This window comes from Cardiocondyla obscurior, linkage group LG01, assembly GCF_019399895.1.
Source record: "Cardiocondyla obscurior isolate alpha-2009 linkage group LG01, Cobs3.1, whole genome shotgun sequence".
Classification (NCBI taxonomy): Eukaryota; Metazoa; Arthropoda; class Insecta; order Hymenoptera; family Formicidae; genus Cardiocondyla; species Cardiocondyla obscurior.
The window spans coordinates 1,403,413-1,430,422 of record NC_091864.1 but is presented as its reverse complement, the minus strand read 5'-3'; the positions used below and the strand labels follow the sequence as shown (position 1 = coordinate 1,430,422).

Sequence of the window (27,010 nt, the reverse complement as noted above, 5' to 3'; positions counted from 1 at the left end):
AAGTATAAACAAAAAATTTTATAATTTATACAATTTTAATTCACTATTCAATTTAAAAAATTATGTATATACATGCATATGCAAAATATATGTTTTTATCCTATGATTTTCAACGTTAATACATCGTTACATAAAATATCAATTACTTACAGTTATATTTGTTTTAATTGAATATTCTGCTATGTAAAGTATGTACATAATAGGCCCTGCAAAACTTAATAGTAATGAGAATATAAGCAATTGCATCCAGGAGAGTCCCCAGTTATCGCCAGAACATTTAAACATGTCTGTTTCACAGGATTCAACGGTCTCTGAATTTTCGGTATTCTGAAGTAACGCATCGTTTTCAGTATGCGAAATTTCTGGAGTATTTGCATTATTATACGATGATAAAGGTTCGCACATCGAGTTCAGTATGATGGTGTTAATTTCTGAGTTTGAGGATTCTGTACTTGCCGATACAGAGCCAAAGTCTATTAACTGCTCGTCCGCTTTTATCGGGATTTCTTCCTGATGTTCATCATTCGCGACGATAGCATTACTGTCCTGACTTTCAGGTGACGCCTCGGTTAAAATAGAGAATGGTTGCACGGGAACCTTAATATAAGGTTTAGCATATATTTCGTTCTCTTTGTCAATTTTATTAATTCGTTTCAATTCAGATATCTAAAATTATTGCAAATTATGAACAAGGGTAAGCATAAAGATATGGACGCATATCTTTATGCCGTGTGTTTTTCACATTTTTTTACTCACAGTACATCGATATCGCAGTGCCAATGCCTGCAAAGTGTCTTCCGGTTTTATTTGTACATTGATCACCTGAATTTTGCGCGACGGCGTAGATCGTTTAATAGTTTGTAAGGAAATATCCTCCTCTGTGCTACTTTCGTCATCAGAATGTAGGAACACATAATGCGGGGAACTTTCCCTTCCACGTAGATAAGTCGTCTGCCTAAAAATTTAATTTGATCATCAAAAGAGCTCTTCTACATTATTTTATACAATAAAATATCTATCGAGTTTATTTCTAAAAAAATAGCAACTTGTCGTAAGAAAAGTTATTTGTCGATTATGTTTGCAAATTTATTGCACATGTAATGCAATTATTTGTTAATAATTTTACATAAAAAGATAATATGAATGATGCGACAAAATTACAAACACGTAACCTCAAAAATTACCTAACAGCTTTTTGCTCTTCGAAAACCGAGCTCATCAATTTTTGCGGCATAATGCAATCATGCTTAAACTAATTTCACTTTTGCGAACATTCACATACGGTTCGGCAAATGCGTTGAAATTTGTTGATGACGGATAAACGTGTATTTACGAGACACAGGCTGTGATCCGTCGCGATAGTTTCGAAAAAATTCGTTACATGCCGCCACCGTACGGCTACGCACGAAAAAGTTAACCAACATCTATCACGATACATTGTTCGATTTACGAAATTTTTTACGATCAAATTGCTATTTTTCTTATTTGATTCACCTGCAGCTTTTTGAAGAGAGTGCAATTCAACATTATGGTAATTATATGTGCTGTCGAATTGTAATTTGCTTGTGAGATAGATTCCATAACCTATAAACATGTGATGATAATTTTTCAACAATTGACCAGTATATTTTGTATAACACAGTTTTTATTTTCAGAAAATGTATTTTTTTTTTGTAAATTATACAGTTATTAATACTTTATTCTTAATAATTTAGCAATTAGATTAATAATTATATAAATATGTAACTCTAACTAAATTATGAAATTTACAAGATGCTGACAAAGGTTTTTTTATATTATATTAATTGTATTTTTTTTGGCAGTCTGCCATATTTAATTTTCAGAGTCTCCTTACTGTAATATTATTATTAATATGCACTTGTACCTATGTGAGATCATTGGCACCAAGTTTATTTGACAAGCAACTAGGAAAAGTTGGGTATGTAAATGCTGTCATTCAGTATTATCAAAATGTATCCTTATTTATATGTGATAATATGTATACATATTTTATTAACTTTTAATTTTAGTTTTCAGGGTACCTTTTGGAAATGCGCTAGGATTGGGGAAAGAAAAAGCCCATATGTGGCTTTTTGTTGTGTCTGTATGGCTTTTAGTATTTTATTTTGGTCATAAACATTCCTACACAAGTCACGTTGGCCAATGTATTTATGTACTCTAAAATTATATCTTAAGTTATTTATCTATCTAAGGTCCCAAAATGTGAGAAAAGAATAAAGCAGTTTTGATATCCGTTTGTTGACAAACAGCTATATTTGCCGTTTTAATACATTAAAAAATACACTCGTTTAAGCTAGACTTAATGTCAAAACGAACGTCACTGCTAAATGCACGATAGTTTCTTTTTCATCTTATTTGTCAACACATTTTCTTTTTCCCCAAAGCTATACCATCCAATTTGAGCACATTTTCTCATCGTATTCTCATAATATATTTTTTTCGTTCTATAAACAACAACATTCTTTTAATACAGTTATTGTAAAGTTAATATATTGAGCATTTCGTGATATACAGGGTTTGTTAGATAGGTACATTTAACATATTTTTGCTCTGTATGGGATATGCTACTTTGTCCGCGATAGTAAACCACGGCGATATAACTAAGACTTGTACTCCATATTGATGGACATGATAGCATTAAGATCGTTGAATCACTTTAATACTCTCCGAGATTAACATCTCTGAAATACGTTGCTTTTTATAAATGTCTTAGTTACAGAGCAAGATATGGTTCATAGTTTTGCGAGGAACATCAACTGAATGATCTTCGTAATATTGCTAGAAATTATAAGATCATTTGCCGTCAATTTCTTATATTCTTTTATACGTAACATACACATATACCTACTTCGTCATATACATTATGTATCATCAGTATGAGATGCAAGGGAAATGCAATTCTCGAGATGATAGCTGAGCATATCTTACACAAGAGGTGGCGAAGTCGAGTTAAATTTAACGCGTTTTATTTAAAAAGCGATACATCGGTCATTTCTCGCATTTAACCACTTATGCTATACCTATAACGTGGTCTTGCTTCATTGCCGACATACAAAGTACAGTATTTGTCTACAAGTAATTTTAAAAAAATACATAAAATAACCGAGGTGACTTATAATATCTTCCTAAGGTGTTGGTATGCTATTATATGTGCTACAGATATGGATCTTATTTCGGATATGATGTGATAACGCTCGCTATGATGCCAAGTATAATATCGATTCGCTCTCTTACATCACAATAAACAAAGATATTATCGTCTTATTTCTTACATACAAATTAGTATGCTAATTATTTGTCTGCGTTTGGGTACGATCGCACAGTTGCTCGGAAAGTTCGTGTGAGTTACTGATAAAGACGTATTACAATGGCAACGTAACGGATGTTCACTTTAACTGAGTCGTCACTGTCATTACGAGATATATATGCACGTCAAGATTACGATTTGAATGTAAGTGATTAAACTCTGCGGGCTTTACCCGCCGTCAACGACAGTGACAACTCATTACAGATACACCCTGCATATATGTATAAGGCTTTTGACGCTAACGTTATAAAATTACCACAAGTTATTTAATAATTTTGTAAAAAAAGAAAAGAAATAGTCACTTAGGTCGAATAATACAAATTCTTTATATTTTTAACTCTCAAATTGCAAAACGTTTTTTCTTTTTGTTTGAGTGTTAAATTAGTTAATTTTGGAAATTATTATTTTATACTTATTTTACTTATTATTCGTTAATTTCCATATTTTTTTCCAATAAAACAAAGATTTATTATGGATAAAAAAAAAAATTAAAATTGCATGCACGATAAAATTCTTTTTCCTTTATAATAAAAGTAAATGCAGCTTTAACATAGCTTGGAATAAACCGCTACTAAGTGTTTTCCTGTTTGAGAGTTAAAATTATCCGGATAATGCTCTAGATTTAATCCAACCAAAGAGTACGTTTCACACCCGAACTTCTCGCACGCTAGCAACGGATAAAAGGGTCATAAAAAATACATTCGTAAGCGTCTTTCCGTAAAAATCCGCAGCGGTTATCTCGGGCAACATTCACTCGCATTAACGGATCAGACGTCCCTTTACTTCCCTTTCGTATCTACCATGCCACGCGCCCAAGTGTTCGCTTTCCTTACGACCCTACCCTGTAAAAGCGTCCAAGTGTTCGCCTCCCTTTCGATCTTTCCTCGCGTTAGTAAGAACGTTGATCTGGCTAATTAAACGAAAGAGTTAGTTCTTTCATTGGCCCTTCGACCCCGGGTCGTCGTTGTCTGAGAGTCGTTTTCCCCCCTCCGTGTTTTTCATTTGCGAATCCTCCTGCGAGCTTCTTTCGTCTATCTTCACTGCTTGTCGGATCGATGAACACAGTTCCATGCCGGCTCGCGGAGTAATTCCTTTTGCGAAGGGATAGCTATCGCCGCCGTCGTCGTCGTCGTTCTTGCCATTCTCATCACTCCGGCGCCTTATCGCACCGTCGAGAACAATACGAGGCAGAGCGGTAAGACGACCCGCTTGCTGGCGGCGATCGCGGACGCGTCGCTGCGCTCCTTGAGATTTTGATGGTTGTCATTGCGGCTGTTGTGCTTGAAGATGTTGCTCTGGTCTTTGACTAAGGAAGCACGTGGATCCACAGTGGTCGACGTGCTCGCGTACTTGTTGTAAATCAATCGCGCTGTGCTCTTCTGCATCGCCGGCGTGCTCACCTGCTGATGGAAAACCTGATTGACCATCGTCCTCTGGCCGGGCTTTGACTTGCCTCGGTTCAGCCGCTTCCAGTTGGTTGAGGTGACGCGGGTGGGCACGGTCGCGCGCTCGATTTCTGAAAATATTCATATTTATCGTAGACAAAGCCAGCGGGATGCCTCGCTTTTCGGACATACCTCTTTTTCAGAAACCATCCGGAGTTTTTTTATTCTATTTTTTATTTACGTTTTAACCACGGTAAACGGAAACCTGTATCTTGTTATAAACCTTTCATTTTTTTTGGTAACTAAATAGTGACAGGTAAAAAATGTGAATATTTCTGAAATACGTCTTTCTTTAAACAATGTTAGAAATCGAGAACAATGCGATAAACTCACCATGTAATGTAAATTAGAAATGTAAACAAAAAGCGTGAAATATTTCGACGAGCTCGGCGCCATTCTCGCTAAAGTTAATTAAGATCGCCGTGCTGCGTTGAGATGTCGTTACTTGTACCGTACGCATGATTAGCAGCGATATTCGCTGCAGTTTCGCGACACCTAGCGACTTCTACGTCATCGTGACTAGCTTCGGCACAATGAAATACGCGCGAGCGAGCACCGGTGTCGGAGGCGTCGGGACAGGTCTTCTTCGCTTCGAAAGGTATTGAAAGGGTTTGGGTATTAAAATATTTGCGTATATTATTGTCAAAGTCGCAGGGAAATACGTCACGGCTCGCTGCGGGCGTTTGTTATAGTTCAAAGACGATAAACACGGTCGCGGCTTAAAAACAGTCGACCGGCCAGTCGCGCACCCACCGTCGTTCTTTGCCCCTCATTCTTCTCCCGGCAGCTGCGGCGGCGAACACAGCACGCGATCCGCGTTCATTTTTCGCGATTCTCTAAGAATTCTTTTACGATTATGGGCTATCGAGCTCTCAAAGTCGCATCGTTTAACCTTTCTCGCCCGGTCAAGTACTCGCGAGCGTTTTGGAAGAGACGATACCTAGTGCGGCAACTTCACGAGAGACGCTATCCGAAGCAAATATGGCGGTTGGCGAACGAGAAGAGCTGCGTCGCGGCGCGATGTCTATTTCGAGGTAATTTACGACGGGGCTAGGCATAATTTTCGGCCGGGCTGTAACTTTTTCGTCGGTTTGAGGTATGCTCGCAGATCGAGATTGCAGTAGTCAGTCGTTGCGCGATACCGAGTCGTTCGTGAACGGGACGCGTAGTTCGATATCGTCGACGTCCTCTTCTCCCTCGTCTCTTTGCGGGATCGCGGTCGCGCACGGAAAATTCGAAGACGTCGGCAAATCGCGTGATTTTCGTGACGAGTAATGCGTAGTTGATCGTGAATTCGCGAGTGCGTGTGCAAGGATGCTCGAGAGGAGATAATTCGAGAGGCGCTTGCGAAGTAACCCGGATGTAAGTTTAACTTAATTTAGATATCTAATGATGTTGAAATTATATATGCATGATACAATATATGATTGTGGTCTTTTCAACAGAAGATCAGCAGCGGAAAAGGGAAAGCAGCTTGGGAGGCAGCAGGTGACGGTGGAATCATCCGGTAAGTAAGATTATAAATAATTATTTATTAAATATTCGTCAATTAAATATTAGTCAATTTTTTTGTCATTTATTAAAATAACTCAGAAATAAAGACAAATGATAAAATTTCTACTTACAAAATTGTACAAAAAAATTAAAAAAAAGGTACAACATTCTTTCAAAAACTTTGAATTTGTACTGATAATTTTAATTAATACCCCACTAATTGTGATTGTTTCAACAGAGAACCAACGAACAATGGAGAAAGGAGAAACGGCCTGGAACACAATGGGCGACAGCGGACCAACCTTACAAGTAAGTGTAATCATTTATATCAAATTACCTTTGAAAGATAAAAAAAGCGCCACTTTGATCAAAATTAAATTCTTTTTTAATATTTACACAGTTAATAATGAAATTCTTACAGCTATTAGTCGTGTGAGCACACTAAAGTCTTTACTGAAATTTTACATATGCTATATTAAATTATTTGTTTTTAAGGACCATTGTGCGCTTTCTTTAGCTTTCTTACGCAGGTAATGACAGCTTACCGTACACCCTGAGAGTCGCCTCGGCCTTTCCCATGCTTGAGGAGGCCGAGCACGTGTATTCACCCAAATCCGCTTTCTCCAAGCGCCTTATCTTCAACACGATCGTCGTCTTCCATTCCTCGTCGGGGTCCCCTCGCTCGTCGATTTCGTATCTGCCTCTACATTGACATATCACTTACGTTTAACGTTCGCGATAGGGAGAATAGATTCCGTAACCCGACGTCGCGATGGAATAACCGAATCGTCGCCGGGGATCGATATGCGAAATCGCGGTGGTCGAGGTCAGGTGCGATTTAGCAAAAAGCAACACGGGTACGTTTTGTCTCTTATCGCCGAAGAGATTGTCGAACAACGGTCCCGAGTTACGCCCGGGAATCGGTAGACCGAACTGTCAATATTGCCTCTGTACATACCCGCTCATGATAACTTGCTCCTTCCGCATCCACAAGTTAATCGTCTTGGGATAAGCCTCGATTAAGCAGATTAGCGACACGTTCGTATCCAAGGGCGAGCTGAGCAGCTGATTGGGCGCTTTCGCGCTCGGAGGGACTGAAAATTCAACGAGAAAAGAACCGAGAATTATATTTGACTGGCATTTATATGCAGTCTGGGTTTTATTTAATTTCTGTTGATTTTTTACCGCTCGTGTAAATAACTTCATACTTTTTTTTTTTGTAATTCTTTTTTTTTTTTAACAATTTTATCTTCTATGTGCGATGACATGGTAATGCCATTAAGCGTTTTCTATTAAAAAAAAAGTAATTATTAAATTGAATCGAATTGAGAGAGCGTGTATGTACCAGTTGGGTTTAATCTCGATGTAGCAGCGCCGGTTATGAAACACTGTAAATCGTTTTCGAGTACTCACAATTTACTTTTAGATTAACCCTCTTGCTAACCGCCGGAGGCACTTCGTTTCTAGCTATGCAAAGATAAGCCCCCATTTGCCTCCTGTCCACCCTGGTTAATTCTAGCCTCTCGCCGGACAGGTTGTCCACTAGAAAATCGTATGTTGTATGAATATCTCGTTGAAAGCTGCTCCCTTGCCGACCATATAAGCCGACGTGTTAACGTGGCCTGAGTAATTATTCACGAAATACGCCTTCGGGGCGTGCAACGATAAGCAGAATATGAATTTGTAGCGAAATTTGCCGTTGGAATTTACTATCATTGGCGCAGCTTCCGTTAATATTTCCGCTTTAGGAGACCCGCGAAGGCGGCTCGATTTAAAATTTAATTACCCCCTTACGTCACGCTTTAATCAAATTTCAACGCGAGGATATAACACTTTTTTTTTTTTTTTTTTCCTAATTTATCGCTGTCGCGTTGATAAAACTTGCCCCAATATTTGCGCTTTAGCATGATTGATGAAAACGATGATTGATGATTATGCGAGGCGAGTAGGAGTGTTTAAGGATTACAGTCCGTAAATGACAACGATAAATTAATTTAGTTAATTAGAAGAATTTTTAACCTCGCAGATTTTGCGTTATATCACGCGGAAACGTCGTTTATCATTAGAAATAAGAAGCGATCGAAAAAAAAACTTGGAAATCTGTACTTTTACCGCAGGTTTATGATTTCCATTATTCCGATGAGGAATTGCATTAGCGTGCGCGTGTAGCAGACACTTTGAAAATAACTGAAAGATAATGAATCGTATTATTATCGAACGATCATCCGGCGTAAATCACACGTGGAATGTGTCGCTCCGCGTTCGCGATAAAACGTGTCATAGGTTTAATAAGATCGATCAAAAATGCAAGACGCGTTGATTTGTTTGGACAGTCAAATTCGCATAGTATATTATATTCGTTTGTGTTAAATTTATAATTGTCGCATATTTGATCGCGTTATCGAGCGCGGAGATAACATCTTTCTACTTCAGAATTTAATTATTGCGCAGCGCATTTTCATTAATTGTTAATTATATAACGTGTCATTTTGGAAAAGCAAATTACAGCTTCAAAAATACTTTTCATTCCATTAATAATAATAAATTAATATTACAATTAATAATAACATGCGTATATTAAAACGCTATTAATATAAAAGATACAAGATTGCACGATCGTTGATATTCCGTAAAAGCTCACGAGTAAGAATAAATTGCGCGTCAAGTTTTTTTCACATCTCGGTTAATCTAAACACCGAACAATGTCGCGGGGCTCCGAAAATAACTGTTGTAGCTTTAACCGAAATACACAATAAATTTATAAAAGCCTTTCATTTGAAAGCGTTGTAAAAGTGTGTATTATGTTTTGTCAGCTCTTCGGGGCGCATCGAGCTGCATCGAAAATCGATTAATTGCTAAAAATTTTGTCTCTTCGGCGCGTGACGTCAATCATTTCAATTAAACGCCGATGGTCGCACAAGCGCACTCGTTTAATTCCGCGCCGAATCGCCCGCGTGATGCTGCAAGTATTTCTTTCTGCCGTTCGATCTGTTCGGGGGATCCGACCGTTGGCTTCACAAAATTCCTGGAGTGCGGGGTCTCTTCCCCGAGATACTGCGGAACGAGACGCGGCCGAAGGATATTGAAAGTCATTGCGGACAAACTAATCTCTATTCGATGGAACGTGTTCCGCCGTAATTGCTTTCGATCGGAATCACCTACGTGTGCGAATTTACGATGTCTTCATATCCCCTTAAAACGCTCGACTATTTGATTGAGACACGCTGGTTCGCCGGGATTATTCTAATATGTAAGAGCGGAGGTATTAAAGCGTTTGCGAGATATTAAAAGGGATTTCTTTTGATATCTGCGTTATATATATTTTAGATTTTAAATGTTTGATCGATTCAAAATTCCACATGAATGTATTTCTTTCCTTTGTCGAACATAAACCTGCGGTAAATACCCAATTAAGCACACAATAGTGTTGCACAATGTAAATAGGTACGGGAATAATTAATTCACGTTGCGGTTTTCCTCGCGGAGACAATTTCGTTCCGGGACAAATGCGTGTCTCGCGTGTCGTTGCCGCGTCATTGTTACGAGAATGATGATTACGGAAATCGAAAAGTCCCGCGGACCTCTGAGAGGTCGCGTCTTACCTTGTATCAGTGGATCGTGGACACCTCTCACGAGTATGAAATCGCTTTTCTCGCGTCGCCAGAACACGCGAGGCGGCGGCCGACCGGACGCCTTGCACGACAACGTGGCGTTCTCACCCTCGAGAACGGAAACCTCCCCGTCCGAAGTGCCAGAACTCAGAATATCGGGTGGGACTGAGACAAAGCGATCGAATAACATTTTATCAGATAAAACAACAGCTTTAAAATCGCATTTCAGCGGTACTTTTAAATAATACAAACTTACATTTTTAATTATTATTTAATTAAATTTTCATTGTTACTCGTTTACGCGCGTGTACAGAATTTTTAATTTACAAAAGCTTTATTAATCTTGTTCTGTTTTAACAATTATTTAATGTTTTTATTGGTACATATTTTATTTTTTATTTGAAAGAAAAAAAAGAAAAAAAAATATACATCGCGATACGATCGTCCTCATATCGTTGAATAAGATATGAAGGTATGAACGTTGTGTCTATGCAAATACGTTAAAATAAAGCTAAGAGGAAATACGTAATAAAATAAGATAAGCTGGGCAAAAGGTATCCACGATAAGGAAGAATTATTTCGCGAATAGTTGCGCTATCTAATCCACGCAACACATACATCACGGTGAATTATAGAGACTGCAAAGAATACGTTGTCAAAAATTTACGACTGTAGAATAAGAATACTTCTACCAACGCCGGTTCCTTATGCGTGTCCTCCGCGAGATTAATCTCCCGTTTACCGCTGCGTGTTTTGAAGTACCCTGTACAGCGGGATCGTGTTTCGCAAAATGCAACACGGGAAATTAATTTCGCATACATTTCAATTGCGTTTGATAAAAAAAAAAAAGCAATCGCGAAACTCTTAAATTAATATTTTGTATCATAACTCATTTCGTTTGGCGACTATATCGGACGTCGGGCGCGCGTGTAAAGCTCGATAACGCAAAAAAATGAAATGAAACAGTTGGGTAACAAGCACGTGTTTCTAAACTGCATTGTGTGCACGCGAGATGTAAAGTACACCGATCGTTACATCCGCGCGGCAGCTTTACGCTCGGGATAAAACGAATTTTTCGATACCGCACGTCTATCTATCGCAAATTCAACACGTGTCCGAGGATTATGACGTAATTCCGTCCGATATCACGCGCCATTGTCTCAGAAACAATTCGCGAATGGGATCGAAATCGCGCGTCGCATGAAGCGGTCGGTCCCGTGTCTTCCGCGTGAAGATGCGGATCTCTTCGGAGGAGACTCACCGTCGGCCGAGATGGATCTTCGCGAGCGTAGGTTACGTGCACTGTGAAGAATCGGTATTGCCATTCGTTCTAACGCAATTTAGCCTGGACGCAGCCGGCGAAGACGACCGAAAAGTCATCTCGAAATCATTCCCGTCACACTCGACGGAAATGAAATATCGGCGGGACGTCCCTCCTCAGGGAATGGCTCTTCTAATGGAATTCCATCCAATTCGAAGAGCCGTTTCGATTCGTTTCAATTACAATGATCCGAAGTTGAACAAGTATGTCGCGGTGTAACGTACACCAGGCGCAGACGAACCGAGGGGAAACAACGGGAGAGGAAAATAAAATAAAATAAAATAAAAAAAAGGAGGATGGCATTTTCTCGTGTTTCTACGTAAAGGAATTTCATTCCATTCGGCGGCAGCGAGAGACCGCTTTTTGGTGTCCGACGAGCGCGCGTACACGCGATAGAACGCATTCCCGGGTCGTCCCCCGATGCACCCTTCGCGTACAAAGCATATGATATTATTCGCAAGCCAGCTGGGCGGTTCGATATAAAAGTAAAGTCGTATATTCCGCGATAACGCCGTAGCGGCGCACGACGAGCTGCACGCACCTATCGAATTCAAAGGGACCCCGAGGATGTTTCATCCAGCGCATTACCGAGACACGAGCCGAGCGGAGTAACCGTGTTAAAGTTGCGCGGCGTTACGTCGATATAATTAACGCTAAAGAAAATAATGCAAATTTGATGGAAACAATTTCGCCCGACGTCTGCGTGCGAGCCACAAAGTATGAGCATCCATCAGCTGACACGTCGACGAGCGCGCACCGACGGACTTTCTGCCAGGTAGACTTTCGAACTTCGTTATCGCGTTTAATTAAACTATAAATTAAAGCACGGCCGTTGGCGTTTCTTATATGACCGATAATGTTCCTTGTAAACTAACTCCCCCGAATCGATATTACATCCTTTCGCCGGCGGGAACACGTGTTGCAAATTAAGTTCGCCCGAATAATTCACTCAACGTGGGCGAGTCGAGGGCGGAAGTCCCTGGAATTAAAAGGTACTTCGGAGGGCCGGGATTTTCGGGGCTTTTCGAGTCGGTCAATGTCGCGCTCACGGAATCTCTTTCCCGCAGAGCTGGCGCGCTGCGTGCCGTGATATATAATACCGTGATTGCACTTTACGCATTGTGCCCGCGTCGTCATTATCACCCGAGCACGTGTAACGAGGGTTCTGCTATTGGGCGGCATCCGCGTGCATGTATGCGGCGGCCTATTCAAACGCGCCGCTCCGGCGGCGAGGCATGCATATTTTCCGGCCCTAACGCCCCGGCCTGGCCTAATCGAAACGCGGTGCGTGCGTGCGTGCGTACGTGAACGTCTCCGGCTAACGGCCACAAACCTGGCCTGGTCGGCCGGAATGCGGCGTAACGCGTGCAATTAGGCATACCTAGGACGTCCACGCATCCCAGCTGGCTTAACATGGGCTTGGTGTTGAGTTGGCACATGTAGCAGCCACGATCGGCCTCCTTCAGCCCTCGAATATGCAGCTGCCAGGTGGCCTCCTCGTCCTCCCGCGACTGCGTCTGATTCTTTGTCTTTGCGTTCTCCAGGGTGACGAAGAACCGCGTCGACTGAATGACTTTGCGGTCGCCCATTGACAGTATCGTCTGATCCTCGGCGCGTAACCATCCCACCTGTGAAGTATCCGCGAGAAGTATTTATAGCAGATGTATGAATTTTTTTTTTTTTGTTAAAAATTTACTGGCGGATTGATACCTTTTTTTTTTTAGCGAGTCGCCAAATGAATATTGATTTCTCCCATTAAATTTTCATTAAGAATTTAACGTCGGAAAATTTTCAGCAACAATTTCATCAATTATTTTACCGTAACGACGCGCAAATACCGGTGCAGATGTACAAAATATTTCGCTAGCATTTTTGTCATCGTTTAAATTAATAACAATTTCGCAATTTGATATCGATTGTGTTCTTTGTGGAGAAAGGTACGGTGGCGAAGACAGTAATAATAGTCTTCTGCTATAGAAATCAACAAGAATCATCGGTCATAAGCTTTTTGCAACACTTGAAAATAATCTGTCCGCTTTAAAGTAACAGAAGAGAGATCACTATTGAAGAAATGGCGTTACGTCGCTTAAGTTATCTTCCCCGTCGTGGAATGTTATTTTTACGTGACTTTAATGGAATTGCGCGAACGTCTGTTTTATTTTCGAAAGGTTAGTGAAGTAGATGCACCGGAGAAACAGGAATATCCGCTTAAGGAATATTGTTAAATGCTACAAATGCTTCTCAAAGATCATCCCTATTAGAAATGAAAGAAAAACATCGAAGTCGCGACCGAATAACCGTTTCCTCTGACAAATACTTGGATTAAAGTCTACGTTAACTATTTTTCCAACGAGGTACGAAAATTTCTATCTCTCTCTCTCTCTCATAAAGAATGCGGATAGTCGGATACGTTTGCTTCTTTCCGACGAGTCGGGCCATTAACTCGGGACAGTGCAGCGAATAACCGGTAATGATATTCAGCAACCGCACACGGAGATTAACATCAGACATCGTCTTTCGCTCGTGTCCCGCTACGGGCTTGACGAAGCCAATATGAACGAGATGCTCTCCGAACAATATTATATCGCGCGCCATCGTCAAGTGTACACGTATGCGGTCCCCTCGCGCGCGTGTGGGTGCACGTGTACACGTCGGCAGTAATTGCTTTTAGGCAAGTACGCATATTGTGCCGGGCTTGCACCCCGGGTTAGGCCGGGGCCGGTGTGCGGTTAGCGGCGGCATTGCAGGAATCACCGGCGACGAAAGGTTCAATTTAACGTCGTATCTGGGTACCATCGCTTCACTTAACCGCCGCCAGCCTTCGTCGCATTATCTCTAACGATGCACTTGGTAATTAATCTCAAGTGACTGTTGTGCGACCCATATAACCGCCTCCGGGCATACGCGTGCGGCCGGTAACATGACGTGCTGCGGCGCAGCCCGGGATCGTGTGTTATTCATACACCTGTGCGATACGCGCGGTACCTTGCCCGCAACCTCTGCGACGAGCTCAGACGGCGGGTTGATCGGTGAAAACGGGGTTAATTGGCCTTGAGGACGCGCATTAATGTGTCGAGACCGATGCACCGTCCACTTAATATTCGTTAGTACAGAACGGCGATTATGAAATTAAGACGCAAACCTTATCGGCAATAAAACGTAATAGACATAAATTAATAAATACGAGCAATATTAATTTTTATATTAATTCGGTATGAATTATTCTTTTAATATTAAATTTTTAATTTTATTATTATTATTTTTTTCATTTTTTTAAAAAGCTGGTTATGATTTTCTACGGAAAGAGAAGTTCTTTCTTCGTGTAATAACAGCGCTATTTGTGATCGTCGTAATGGGAAAGAGGCAAGCCGTGTGCCGCATAGTTTAATCGGATCGATGTACAAGTAGTTCAATATAAATCGAGTTTCCGGTAAGAGCGAGCATTTACGCGAAAAACGGAATGCCTTCAGCTATCGAAGAAGCGGAAAGGGGTTAAACGAGAGAAAACTGAACGATGACGGAAGTCGCCGTTTGAATTCTTTCTTTCTTTATCCGAGTACAATCGACGGCGCTTTAAGTACATTGTCACGGAGGAATAACAGTTTGTTCTCTATGAAAGGAGGGGCATTATCGGCGCCGACTGTGGGGTCATTATCTCTACGAAGAAGATAACGATTCGTTCGATTCTATCCCGGAATAATGCCGTTCGCCTTCTCTGCGGGGACGGCATGCTTATCGTATAAAAAGCTCTTGAGAACTTAAACGGCGGCTTAGTTTGGCATTTTGCATGGTCACGATTCTGAAAACCGACGGTTATTCCTAGTAAGTAATCCGCGATCCGGAAGGATAATTAATGAAACATAAATCTGAGGTTTCTATTTCGCTGCACGTTTAGAATTGCATTACTTCCGACCTTTCGTCTTCATTATAATTCGAATAATAGGAAGCATCGTTCGGTTGTTAATCTTTTAATTCATACTTTTGATTCGATTTTTCTCTGCGGTTATTTAATATTTATTCACATAGCGGAATGTTATTTTAAGGATTTTATTGTAATATTTATACATTTACATATTATGCGCGATATGATAAATCAACAGTTTAAAATTAATCAATATTTAATATTTCTTCAGTAAACTGGAAATTTTTTAGACTCCACAATGGGCGCTTTTTTTATGCTTTTGTACGAGTATCTTGTTTTAATGTTTTATTTGTTTTAAATTTTAAATTGTCGGTCATTATAGCGTGCACTTTATCGACTCAAAGATGAACGCGGCAAATTGCATTCGTGTCAAGACGGCTTTCGTTATGGATGTTCAATATGCTTAGTGTTAATCCTTTGCATCAAAGAGACTTTAGTATTAATTAGAGATGCAAATCTTCCCCTGGTACATAAAGCATTTCGGTTTTGAAAGTTTTCCTTAATTAAATATGTAGATAAATAACAAGTAATACTTAGATACAACTTATGAAAGGTACGAAACTAATTAATTATAAAAAATCTAATTAGAATTAACTAATGAAATATGTACGGACGCGCGCGCACGTATCTACTTCCACACTCACGCTCGTACATACATACCATGTAACAGATGATACGCATGAAATAATTTGTATCCGCGCGACAATTATCAAATACCTACGTAATTGCTTGATTGATCTGTCTCAGCAGATCGCGATTACGCGCGAAGCTGAATTTAACGAGATTAACTAGGATATTCGATGCGTAATCTGCTCGAGTCCTTTTAGCGAGATAACCGATTGTCCTGATAGAATGTTACACGCCAATCGTCGTACACGATTTCTTCTTTTCATCGCAGTTCGAGAGTTACTTCTCCCGAGTGCACAGTCTCATTGTGCGCCTTAATTTAATAACTGAAATACTATTTCTCTAGTTATTCGTACGTACGTACGTACGTTCGTGCTCGCGTTACCCTCGTTTCAGGGTGCGCTTTTATCCGGGGATTTTCCACGGTCTCGTTACAACAAGAAGCGCTCGCTGCAACAAGAAGAGACGTAGAGAAAGACTTCCTCTCTCTGGCTGATAAATTAAAAACGAGTTCTATACTTACTTGGACGGGGGCCGACTCGACCGCCATTTCCACCGCTATCCTTTGTAAGAGCATTAGCACCTTGAATCTAAAGGCTTACGTTTCTCGGTCGCCGGCGTATAAATCTACCTCTGTGAATCGTCCGGAACCGGTGCCGGCGGCTACATAGCACTTCAGTGCTGAAAGTCTCTCCTGCTCGCGTTTCCTGGCCCGTCCAAACGAGGCGCAAAGTATTTTTCCTGGAAAAACACCTCGCCGGACTCGAGGCTCGATAGTTGACACACACCACTCGAGCGGTTACGAAATTCCCCGGTAGGCACGTCCACGTCAGCGTGGCGGTACCCCTCGGTATTCCCCCCCCCCCACAGTGTAATATTTCGAAAGACCCTGTCTCACTAGTCTACGTTAGCGCTAAGAGATTGCTCCCTCATACCCCTTCACCCGCGGCCGCCACCCTCGGCCCGGCCATCTCGCCGTTTCTCCTTTCCCCTCCTCTCTCCATTGTAATCATGGAAACAATCATTCTTCTCTCTCCCTAGTTCCTCTTCAGCCGGCTGCGCTCTCTCCGCTTTTCGTCTTCTCTCTTTCTCACCCCCCCACCTCTCTCTCGTCCACCACCTCACGGACAATCCCTACGCCGCATGTCGGTGTTTCTCGTTCTCTACTCCGGCATTTCCGCCTCTGTTCCTCTTCTATGTAGCCCTTCGTCTCTTTCGGTCTCTCGCTCTCTCTCTCTTTCTCTCTCACTCTCTTTCTCTCTCTCTGCCGAGCGCAGCGGATTTCGGTGTATCTATCGTCGCGCCGAAGGCAAGCGGCGCCGTATTTGCGGCCCAGAGTACCTCGGTGTGGCGTGCTGATGGCGAAGGTAATGCGCGACTGATGCTGCTAGTGTTAGTGGAGGCGCTGGTGGTGGTGACGGCGGTGGCGAGCTACCCTTTCGCTCGCCTCCGCAGCAATCACCGATTTGTCTGAATAAGCCCCGGGCAAGTATATGCTCATGCTTACCCTGGGGAAACACCACTTCGGCCAACTCGCACTCCTCCTCCCTTCCGCCTGTCCGGTTGTGCTCGTTCACATTTCCCTTTGCCGCGCCAACGGTTGCATCACCAGCACACCCCGATCGCGCCGTTTTCGGCATCCCCGAAAATGCTCTCATTCATCGATGGCTGATGGAAACGCCGGCAGGAACCGACGGAATATAGTAATAGGCTGCAGGACGAAGCGGGGGTTGCGGGAACGAAAAAAAGATAGTCGTTACCGAAGGCTTCTTCTCGCGCGTTGTCGATGACGTAGCTGGTACCAAGGAGAAAAGGCAAGGGGATGAGCGACGAGATCGTTCTTGCCGGTCCTCCTTGGCAAACAGGAGGACAGTGTATATAACTCCCCTTCGACAAAAACGATCCCCGGTTATTGTAGCGACCTTAATTGTGGCGGTATTATACAAGCTTGTAAATTTCAGCTAAACTAGAATTAACTAATTATGGCGTGTAATTCGTTCCTTTCAACTGAATTAAGATTTCGCATATTAAACTGTATTGTAGGTAACGATATCTCGGGGCTAGAACCAAAATTATGAGCAATAAAACGTCTCGCGATTACGATTGCGATTCCGTTTCGCGATTGCGATTGCATTTCGCGACGATGGAAGAAAGAAGTGTTTCTGTCGCGACTGCGTTACATAACCCGCGTTAAGTTCACTGAACAATAAGGAAGTGAACATTCTCCTGAGCGGGCAGTGAGATATGACTTAGTAAACTTGCAACTTCGCTCAACTATAAAGGACGATATCTCGCGCGAGGGAGAAGGTTGACGGTGATAAATGAATCGTCATAAGCAACTAAATTCGTCCCGACACGCTCCTCAAAACGTCGCTATTCATATTACTGTACTCGCATTCATTTGCGATCCCGATCTTCCCTCATTTTGCATGGATCGTCCCAAGTGTAATTGGATTATGCGCGGGTATCGAGAAGCTTTCGTGGATTTATGTTTATCGGATATGTGCCATTGTGTTTCGGTCCAAGTGTGCTCGTCCGTCCTATTTCCCTTGCGCGATAATAGATCTTAGGTGAATTGATTTAATCCGCCTCGAGCCAATCAGCATCCGTAATTACGGGCGGACGATTAAATAAATCCGTTAATTAAAATTCATCACCATCAAACGCGAAGGCGCCTTTGAAAATTCGCGGTATGTTTGTTAGATACGTCCGCAATAAAAAGAAAAAAAAAAAAAAAAGAAAATTAATAAGAATCTTGGTTGCATCTCAGATACAAAATTGCAGCGAGAAGGTGAGAGAAAACGGCGCAAATATCCCGCTTCGTCTCTCTTCGCATTGAAATACGACGGAATCGCTTTGATTTCTTTCGAGCGCGCGTTTCGACTTTCGCGATGGCGCAAATGAGAACGTTTAAGGGATCAGAGCCGTCACGTACACCTCACAGAAGGTATCACCGTTCATTTTTTTCTTGATCCGTCTTTCGCGTCGACGGAAGGGTGGCGGAAGGAGGTAGGAGAACGAGGGGGGGAAGGGGGAGGAAAAAAGAGATAGACGCGAGTCTCAGCCGCCCTGCATCTCGGCGATTTGCCTCGTTTTACTTCCTTGAAAAGGTGCCGCGGATACTAAAAGCTTCAAGCTTGTCGGTGCCTTTTTTTCGTTTAGGTGGAAGGCTTTAGAAAGATCGGTCGAGACGAGCACAAGAATAGTAAGAAAACACTGAGGAACTCCGCGAAGATAAAGCGCTGAGAGAAAGAGCCGCTGTTAAAGCGCAGATCGGTGTGTTGCGTGCATGTGAGGCTGTGTGCGCGCGCGCGCGAATTTTTATCTACTTGTCGCGAAAGGCGTTTTATAATCTCTTGAAAATTGCACGCTTTTAGGATCCCACTTTTGTGCCGGTAGCTGCCTCCATTTCCTTTTGCTCCGTTATAATCGTTTTTTACAATCGGCTTTCCTACTAATTGACAATACTCGATGAATAAAACTTTTACGGCGGGATACTCGATTAACACCAAATTAAACGTATAATGGTTTCGGTTATTCAGATCCGGTTATACAGTCGTGTGGTAGTTACTGAGTAAACGATCGTTTTGCATAGAACTCTTGCATTAGTAAATTTATATACAATTCCATTTGTAATTATATATTTTAATATATTTTACAATTTCAATGATGAAAATGAATTTTATGATAATTATTCAAGACTTATAGTTATTTATTAATTTGTGAATTGAAAAGAAAATATTAAATATAATTTATTGCAACTATTGTATTAATTATGATAACATTATCAGTCTCGCGATTGTTGTATGTGATATTTGTGTTTTATTCGATATTTGTTACAAGAAAATATTAATACCATTTCTCTTTTTATTACATATAATTAATTTAATCTTTTAAAATAAGATATAATTACTTTTTTAGTTAAAAAAAAGAACTAAAGTTCATACATACATAAGTTATTACATACATACAAATTTATTGAAAAAAAAAGAATTAAAATTAATATTTAATAATGGAACTTTTAGACATTTTTTATTAAAAATTTTTATACAACATTTTATGAAGCACTTGAATGATTTAAAATTTGTGTCAAATTTCGCAATACAGAATTTTGTTATATCCAAGTATATTAATATAATTTTTGTAATTTTAAGCCACTTATTAGATATATTTGTTTTATAATTTTACGTACATTTTATATACATTTATTCTCTGAATTTTTAAATATTCTATTACGTTTTATATAATATTGAAAATTGAATTTAAACTTATTTTGCCATAAGTCATATAAAATGATTTTGATACGTATTATTTTACATTACAGACAAATTAATCTATTTATCAAAGTAAATTTATTCGTGCAGTTTGATCGATCGAAGTGGAGATTGTACGAAGGATGCAAATTATTATCTCGTTATGAAATTTACCTACGATCATTTCTCCAACGATACTTCGAACATGCATCGCGCTGCTTTTTTTTTTATTTAAATATCATTTATCTATTATTTTTTAATTAAAAGCGCAATGTAACGTCGGATCGAATAATGCGAACGGCAAATTTTTCGCAATATATATTTAATATTTTAATGCATCGCACGTATATTCGTAGTCTGATCATGCATTTTCGAACAGTTTATCACGTCTTAATTAGTCTTCAACTCGATTTCATTAACCACGTCGTATTGCGCGATATCGAGATAAAATTACTAGCATCGCGTTCAAATTTTTCGATCATTAATGAGACCTACACTCGCGAACGTGGAACGGGTCGAATCGGAGCGACGTGTTTTTAATTAGTAGGTATAATCGTGATTAATCCCGCATTTCGTTAATTATCGTCCACCTGATAAGGATTTCGCGCATACAGCGGCACGTCGAAATCTTTCGTCATTGCATTAATTTTCGAAACGTCGAAGTCGAGTAGTAAGAGATTACGAATCAACAATCAATTGTATTAATCATTCGTTAAAGCTCAATGAACTAAAGCATTTCAGGTGAATGTATAATATTTTGTAACATATAAAAGATTTTTGGAGTACAACAAATTGATTAGCATCCAACGTTCCTTTTTAATATTACTTTTCCAACCCCTGTCACAGTATCGTTTCGCAATTGTCGATAGCGAAACACGGGAAACGAATTAATTCCAAATCTACCACCGTCGCCACTCGATTATTTAGTACCACGACTGCGGTGAGCTCCTTATCGCGGAATTTAATAACGTATCATGAACGTACGTACGTACATGTGATTTAATCAGGATTCCCCGACATTCGTTTTCGCGAAACGTTACCTGTTTTACTGAATATATTATTTTACCCGATATGATATTTTAAAGATTTGTAACGATCGAAATTTTATTGTTGCAGGCGATAACTGTGAGAGTCAGTATTGTGTAAATGGAATCGTCGAAACGAGCTTGCGACGAGGATCTGGATCAGGGAAGGATCAGAGAAGGATCAGATGCTGATAAGAGTATATTCTGTAAGTAATTTGGATTTTTTTCTTCTTCTTAAAAGCGACTTTATTATAGCGAAGTATTATATTGTATTAATATCAATTATTCTACACACTTTTATTATTATATATGCTTCTCGGGATTTTTCGGCAATAAAATAAATAGGAATTTTTGGGATTTACGTATGCACTAAAACCGAAACTTTGACTGAAGGGCATAGAGAATTTGCCAAGTCAAGAATTACGTATTCCGTCTGATCGTTTTCAGTCTTAACTACTGAACTTTGCCATTTCAAGCTGAATGTATATTTACTTAAGTCTGATGCAAATAGTAACAAATCTTGACTAGATTTTCTTTAACGATATATTTAAACATACATATTAAATACGATATCTTTACATATGCATATAAATTAAAAAAGAAAAAAAGAAAAGAAAAAATAATTATTAATTTATATTACTGAAAATATTTGAAATAAAGTTAATTTTTTAAAAATTAGGTAATATGTTTAAGAAAACAGCAATATATGCATATATAAGCTTCGAACCATAAATTGTTAAATGCCTAAGAAGTAAAGTATCGCGAAGTTTTAAGTATGTATTGACGAAGTCGGATGTACCGGCATGAATTATATACCTGCAGCTTCGTTTTACAACAAAGACTAAATCCCGAGTTGCATGTGTGTGCATGTGTTTCATTAATGTTTTATATACAAACACGTACGCGATGAGTAAACCTTTGCTTATCCACTTTTCGCGCTGCCTCGGAGAAAGCAATGTTTCAGCGCGATTTATATTTAGATAAAGCCGCACAGTTAAAGTTATGAAGCGAAATTAAGTGAATTTAAAGCTCGTTTCTTCCCTCTCGCGGTTGTTTTTAATAATTTTTCTTTTAACACGTTATTTATGTAAGGAAATATCCGCACGTGTCGATGATGATATTCTTTACTTATGGATATAATTCGTTTAAAGCTTGTTTTAAATTTTAAATTACGCAAAAATTTTACTAGAAACGACTCGAATTATCTCGCGACATTTGCATGTGGAAGAAGTTATCTTTAATGCCTGGCGTCGCAATTTGTTCGCTAAGAGGCGTGATGTTATTGCAACACTTTTGTGCGACTCTTTCTACATAAAACGCTCTTATTACTATCTATCCACGGTGCTCAAATATGCGAATCGTGTTTGCCGATAGGGCATAGTGTTAGAAAGATATGGAGCTGCGTAGAAGTAGTGTACACACGCGATGTACGCGTAGAAAAAAAATTATCAAACGTACGCGTACGGCAAACAACTAGGGCCCGGTATGTTTTTGGGCGAGCCGCGAAGTGTATTCGATTTTGTTGCGCCTGTGTAAAACTACGTACGACCCGGTAAAAAAAAAAAAAAAAGAGGGAAAGAGAGGAACCGTGGGTGGAGTAGAAGTATAGTGTATAATCCGCGCATGAAAGCTCGCGATTCGCATTGTTGAAGGCGCATTGTTGTTATCCGGGCGCGTATCTCGCGCTTCAAATGAATTACTGAATCGTAAACTACAAGACGCTATAGAATAAATTAAACAGGATAATTACGCTGGCTGAACATTAACGCCGCGGCAGTATTGCGAATATCGGGAGGGGGTATTATATCATCCAAACGTTTAATTAAGCTGCTTAGACATTACTCAGCATCTCGGAAGCGTTATTTAACGCGAGAAGTCCTTAAAATGTACGGGCCCGTCGAGACTTGTTAACTTTTCTCTTTAATCGCGAAACATAATAGCATCGACATGGCTTTTTTTTTAATGAAATTTAAACGCCCGTGATTATTAACCTTTTTCTCGCTTTATTTAACGTTTTCTATATTTGCGCGCCGCACTACAACTGCGGGAAAAACGCTCTGCGTTTATTTCATCAGTTTCATTTAAAAATTTGCCATATTCACCGTATCCTTTCACGATTATTTGTTTTTTTGATACGTATTAATTGTTTTGTGGAATTGTTCTAACAAGTAAGTAATTTAATTTTTTTTTTTTTTTGTTACGTATTGTTTCCCGTCTCTGCGCACTTAATGGTTGCAATGCGTTTTGCAAAAATCACCGATGTGTGTTCTGAATTAATATTGCGTGACATCGAACGAAATTTAATTTTAAATTATTTTTCAGCTTTATTGAGTCTTTCATTTTTATTTGTCAGACAGTACAACGATTTATGCAAAATTTGTTCGATCTCGCGTAATACCACGTTGCTATAATTAGCGATCAGTTGATAAAGACTACACTCGTCGAAATTACATAGCAAGATCGGTCCGCATACAAATTTGCGGTTATCGAATTTTGTTTCGCGGACGATCGTGCGGGGTTAAAAACCACGACTGTAGTAACGCGAAATGATACAATGCGTCAGTTTTAACGCATTTAATCGCACGTAAAAGCTTTACTCCCGGGGGAAGGGAGTGAATCCCACGCGCAATGTTTAAACCATACCCCGCGTTTATTCGTGCGCTTATGGCGCGACTTTAAACTCTAATTAATCAATGCGTACGGCGCGTTATAGGCACGATGACGAAAGTCGCGAACGAAATGACAGCTTCGATGTTGCGTCCTAAATATGAACATTTGCACGTGCCAGCGGCAGGCGTTTCACGCATGGCTTATTGAATACACTTTGCATATTAGAGCTGCAAATTACTGTCAATATATTACAGCTGCACTGCTTTGTTGCTCTCTTTATTTTTCCACCGTTTCCACGGAGGTTCAACGCGAAGCACAAAAATAATCTCGATGTTCTGTACTAACGGTTTATTTTACTATAAAAAAAATTCTATGCGCATTGTGCCAAGTGTAATAACGTAAAATTATACAGTAAAAATTCACCATGCAGTTATATATGTGTAACAAAGTTATAATATTGGTTCTGCAAATTCGAGAATTTTTGATGTTCCCCAGGTTTTAGTTTATTAGTCTTACGTTCTCTGGATTTAGCCTCGGGTGAATTTTGCTCCTCTCTTTGTCGGTTAAATTCATTTCTGATTTAAATATTACGTGGGTTATAAATATTAGTTGAATTTTTCTGATGTTCTATTTTTAAATTAAGCTTCTTTGTATGCTCGGGGTTCAAAAAGGAGTTGATATTATTTTATCTATTTATTATTATATTACATTGCTGAATAACCATTTAAAGTAAAGACAAAACGTACGATTTTTTATAAAGTAACTGCGTTCGACTCTCAAAGTTCAGTTCTTTTTGTTACCTGGTAATACACTTTTATATATTTGCGCATGGACGGTACGAACGTTTCGGTGCAACGCGACGGAACGGGCACTTTAGCCCGCGATTTCTCTAATAAAAATCGGCATGGGTGGTTATTTTCTTAATCGTTTGTGTCGTCATGTTCGCTTATTTCGGGTGGAAAATGTTCTCGCGGAAAAATATAAGGAATCGCGGGTAAGGGCGGCGCAAAAAGACATTGGTACGCTGACATCTGCCAGAAGCAGCCCCGGGGCCACCCATTTATTTCCGCGGGATTACCCGAATTTCAGATTCCGTTATCGCTCTAACAACGCGCGCTTATGCGTTTCCAAGTCAGCTAATTAGCGCTCGGTGCTTGCTACGCCGCGAGTTGTACCAGAGCTCTACACGCCGCCGCGTCCGCGTTTCTTGCAAGAATTCGCCGGCTGCTTACCTTGTAATTTCCCACTTTCCTGATGGTACAGGAAAGAGCGACCTCCTTGCCAATGGCGGCGGTCACGTTGCCGATCGGCTCGGAGAAGCTCGGCACATCTGCGAACCAAAAGAAGCTTCGCGTTATGTTTCTAATTAAGCTCGGGCACGCTGAAACCCTTGCGCAAGCAACGCGATACCTTATAAAATTCCAGTCGATAGACCTTTTTAGATAAAAGTCTGTAAGAGAGAAGGAAACGCGGGCATTTATATTTGGAAGACAAGTTGGTTAGAGAAAAGTTAAATTACGCGAAGCGCTTTCGGAAAAGTAATTGTAGTTTTGATGGTTTTCTTCTGACGGATACAGAACAGTTTTGTTATCATGTTACCTGATAATAAAACGTCAAGTTTAACAATTATTAAAAGCCGTGGAATTAAGCAGTAAGCGTTAAAAATGATACCGCGAGGCACTGCGAGGTTACTGTTGTTTGTTCGCTGAATACTGAATTAAGTTGGCCGTAAAGTAAGCGGAATATAGTAATGGTTTAACTACGATAGATTAAACACCTTTATAGATCAATCAGTGTTCCCGAGAGGACCATTTCCTCCCGGGTACGATTATAATTCAGGTGGCTAGGCTGCGCGTAAACTTAAATAATTTATAACCGTGGCACAATGGACGACTTAAAACAACGATTGGGGACGAGCTCCCTCAAGTGGGGTAATTAAAAACACATAAAGCTTCTAATGGTTGCCCATAGTCAGCCGCGGCGTTCGAGGGCGCGGAAATTGTCGACGTAACTATACAGTTTTACAAACGGTTTTTGAATTTTCTCAGCAAAAAAAAAAAAAAATAAAAAATAAAAAAAACAGAAAGGGATGCCGGAGGAAATAAAATATCCGCGAAATATTCAGGTTTTTTTTTGTGGGGCTTCGCATTACGAATATCGAAATTGCAATTGCCGTGCTTATTGTGTGTATACGTGAAACTCGAACGCGTTTCGCAATTACATCTCGCGATGATTAAAATAAATATATCGCAATGCGTTATTGGCGGCCTCGGCGATACGTCGTGCGCAAACCGATATATCACGTCACAGCGAGATTATGAAACTAATATCGTTCATTCAACTTTCCATTTCCGCAACGGTGAAATAATGTTATAAATATTCGGCTCTCCTGTCGCCCTCTTGTCCCCCTCTCCCCCCCTCCCCATTCCTCCCATCTCTGACCGATAAATCGTTATTTTATGTGGAGCTTAGCGCGCGCGTTGCTTTGACAAATATTTTATGCCACTCGAGGCGGACGCGGTGCGCGTTCGATGTTCATGATTCGTTGGCTCTCGTTAAAGCGCACGTGACGGCGCAATAGCGGCGATTAACGGCTTGTTGACGCATATAATACCGTATCTCGAACGGTGAGGTATAGTTTTAATTTCCTGTCAAGCCCCAAATTGCAGCTTGTTGACGTAGATGGTGCCGCGCGCCGCCGAGTTGTTCCTATGCATAAGAATCGCAGGGGGACGCGTTACAAGACTGATATAAATGAGGAATATAATAATGAATATTCATCAAAACGCCAACTATGAGAGAGGCGTTGATGTATTCTTCATCACAATGGCGTTAATCTAAAATATATTGTGAATACCTCGTTCGTGGCTCTCGTGAATATACCACAGCTTACAATAAGCTCAAATACGTACGCGCGCGCGCTTATGTATGTATTTAATGCAAATTCCTCGTGCAGAGCGTTCGAACATTGCTGTAGTTTATAACGCATATTGCACGGAAACCTGAACGTTAAGATAACGGGAGAAATTACACGTTTATCAAGTGCCGTGCCGAAAGTTTACGCGCGCGTTACGCGTTGTAAAAGCGTCCCTTAATTTCCGATTACGCCGTTAAGATCTGAGAAGTTCAGCCGTCACACCTGCCGGGTAATTATATAATTGTTAGTGAACTTGTTCCCCCCCTTTCTCTTTCGGCCGCGACGGGATCTCATTGCTTAACGTCGAAAGAACTTACGCGAATCTCGGCAAATTCGCGTGGAGATTCGCGCTTATCATCCCTTCACTTCTAGAAGAAAATTACGTAATTGATCTCCCGAGTTGTCCAATTTTCCTACAATAAAAGAGTCCAGATTCGCGTTCCTCTTGATTCATTCC

General features: G+C 40.4%; 3 protein-coding genes across 6 annotated transcripts in view; 1 reads left to right on the top strand and 2 right to left on the bottom strand.

The window, feature by feature from the left end:
• Nucleotides 1-13: 13 nt before the first annotated feature.
• Nucleotides 14-1,326, bottom strand: LOC139108146 (lysM and putative peptidoglycan-binding domain-containing protein 3). 3 transcript variants are annotated; one of them, XM_070666247.1, is made up of 4 exons: nt 1,185-1,326; nt 757-955; nt 404-666; nt 28-327 (listed from the first exon to the last, which is right to left on the bottom strand). In XM_070666247.1, exons 1-4 carry the CDS (start codon nt 1,232-1,234, stop codon nt 216-218), a joined length of 624 nt encoding a protein of 207 aa, XP_070522348.1. In that variant the 5' UTR covers nt 1,235-1,326; the 3' UTR covers nt 28-215. The 3 variants fall into 3 exon arrangements, with proteins under 3 accessions (XP_070522338.1, XP_070522329.1, XP_070522348.1); XM_070666237.1 differs by having other exon boundaries at nt 14-597; XM_070666228.1 differs by having other exon boundaries at nt 16-666.
• Nucleotides 1,327-1,370: 44 nt separating this feature from the next.
• Nucleotides 1,371-2,273, top strand: Ksh (transmembrane protein 167A-like protein ksh). Its single transcript, XM_070666259.1, has 3 exons — nt 1,371-1,531; nt 1,824-1,939; nt 2,031-2,273. The coding sequence occupies exons 1-3, from the start codon at nt 1,529-1,531 to the stop codon at nt 2,134-2,136; spliced, it is 225 nt and encodes a 74-aa protein (XP_070522360.1). The 5' UTR covers nt 1,371-1,528; the 3' UTR covers nt 2,137-2,273.
• LOC139108133 (lachesin) overlaps nt 2,255-27,010 on the bottom strand; it is a 49,662-nt gene continuing 24,906 nt past the window's right edge. For both annotated transcript variants that reach the window (XM_070666208.1, XM_070666215.1), the window contains 7 exons: nt 24,869-24,966; nt 12,581-12,827; nt 9,870-10,043; nt 7,681-7,809; nt 7,226-7,361; nt 6,813-6,970; nt 2,255-4,844 (listed from right to left, as the gene is read on the bottom strand). In XM_070666208.1, coding sequence (XP_070522309.1) covers nt 4,489-4,844; nt 6,813-6,970; nt 7,226-7,361; nt 7,681-7,809; nt 9,870-10,043; nt 12,581-12,827; nt 24,869-24,966 — 1,298 coding nt within the window. In that variant the 3' untranslated portion in view covers nt 2,255-4,488. The remainder of the gene's footprint in view (nt 4,845-6,812; nt 6,971-7,225; nt 7,362-7,680; nt 7,810-9,869; nt 10,044-12,580; nt 12,828-24,868; nt 24,967-27,010) is intronic.

Coding starts and splice junctions, on each gene's coding strand:
- LOC139108146 (XM_070666228.1), bottom strand. CDS start 1,234: ATGCCGCAAAAATTGATGAGCTCGGTTTTCGAAGAGCAAAAAGCTGTT. Junction 956..1,184: donor GAAGAGCAAAAAGCTGTTAG/GTAATTTTTGAG, acceptor TTAAATTTTTAG/GCAGACGACTTATCTACGTG. Junction 667..756: donor CACTGCGATATCGATGTACT/GTGAGTAAAAAA, acceptor CAATAATTTTAG/ATATCTGAATTGAAACGAAT.
- Ksh (XM_070666259.1), top strand. Junction 1,940..2,030: donor AAGCAACTAGGAAAAGTTGG/GTATGTAAATGC, acceptor TTTTAATTTTAG/TTTTCAGGGTACCTTTTGGA.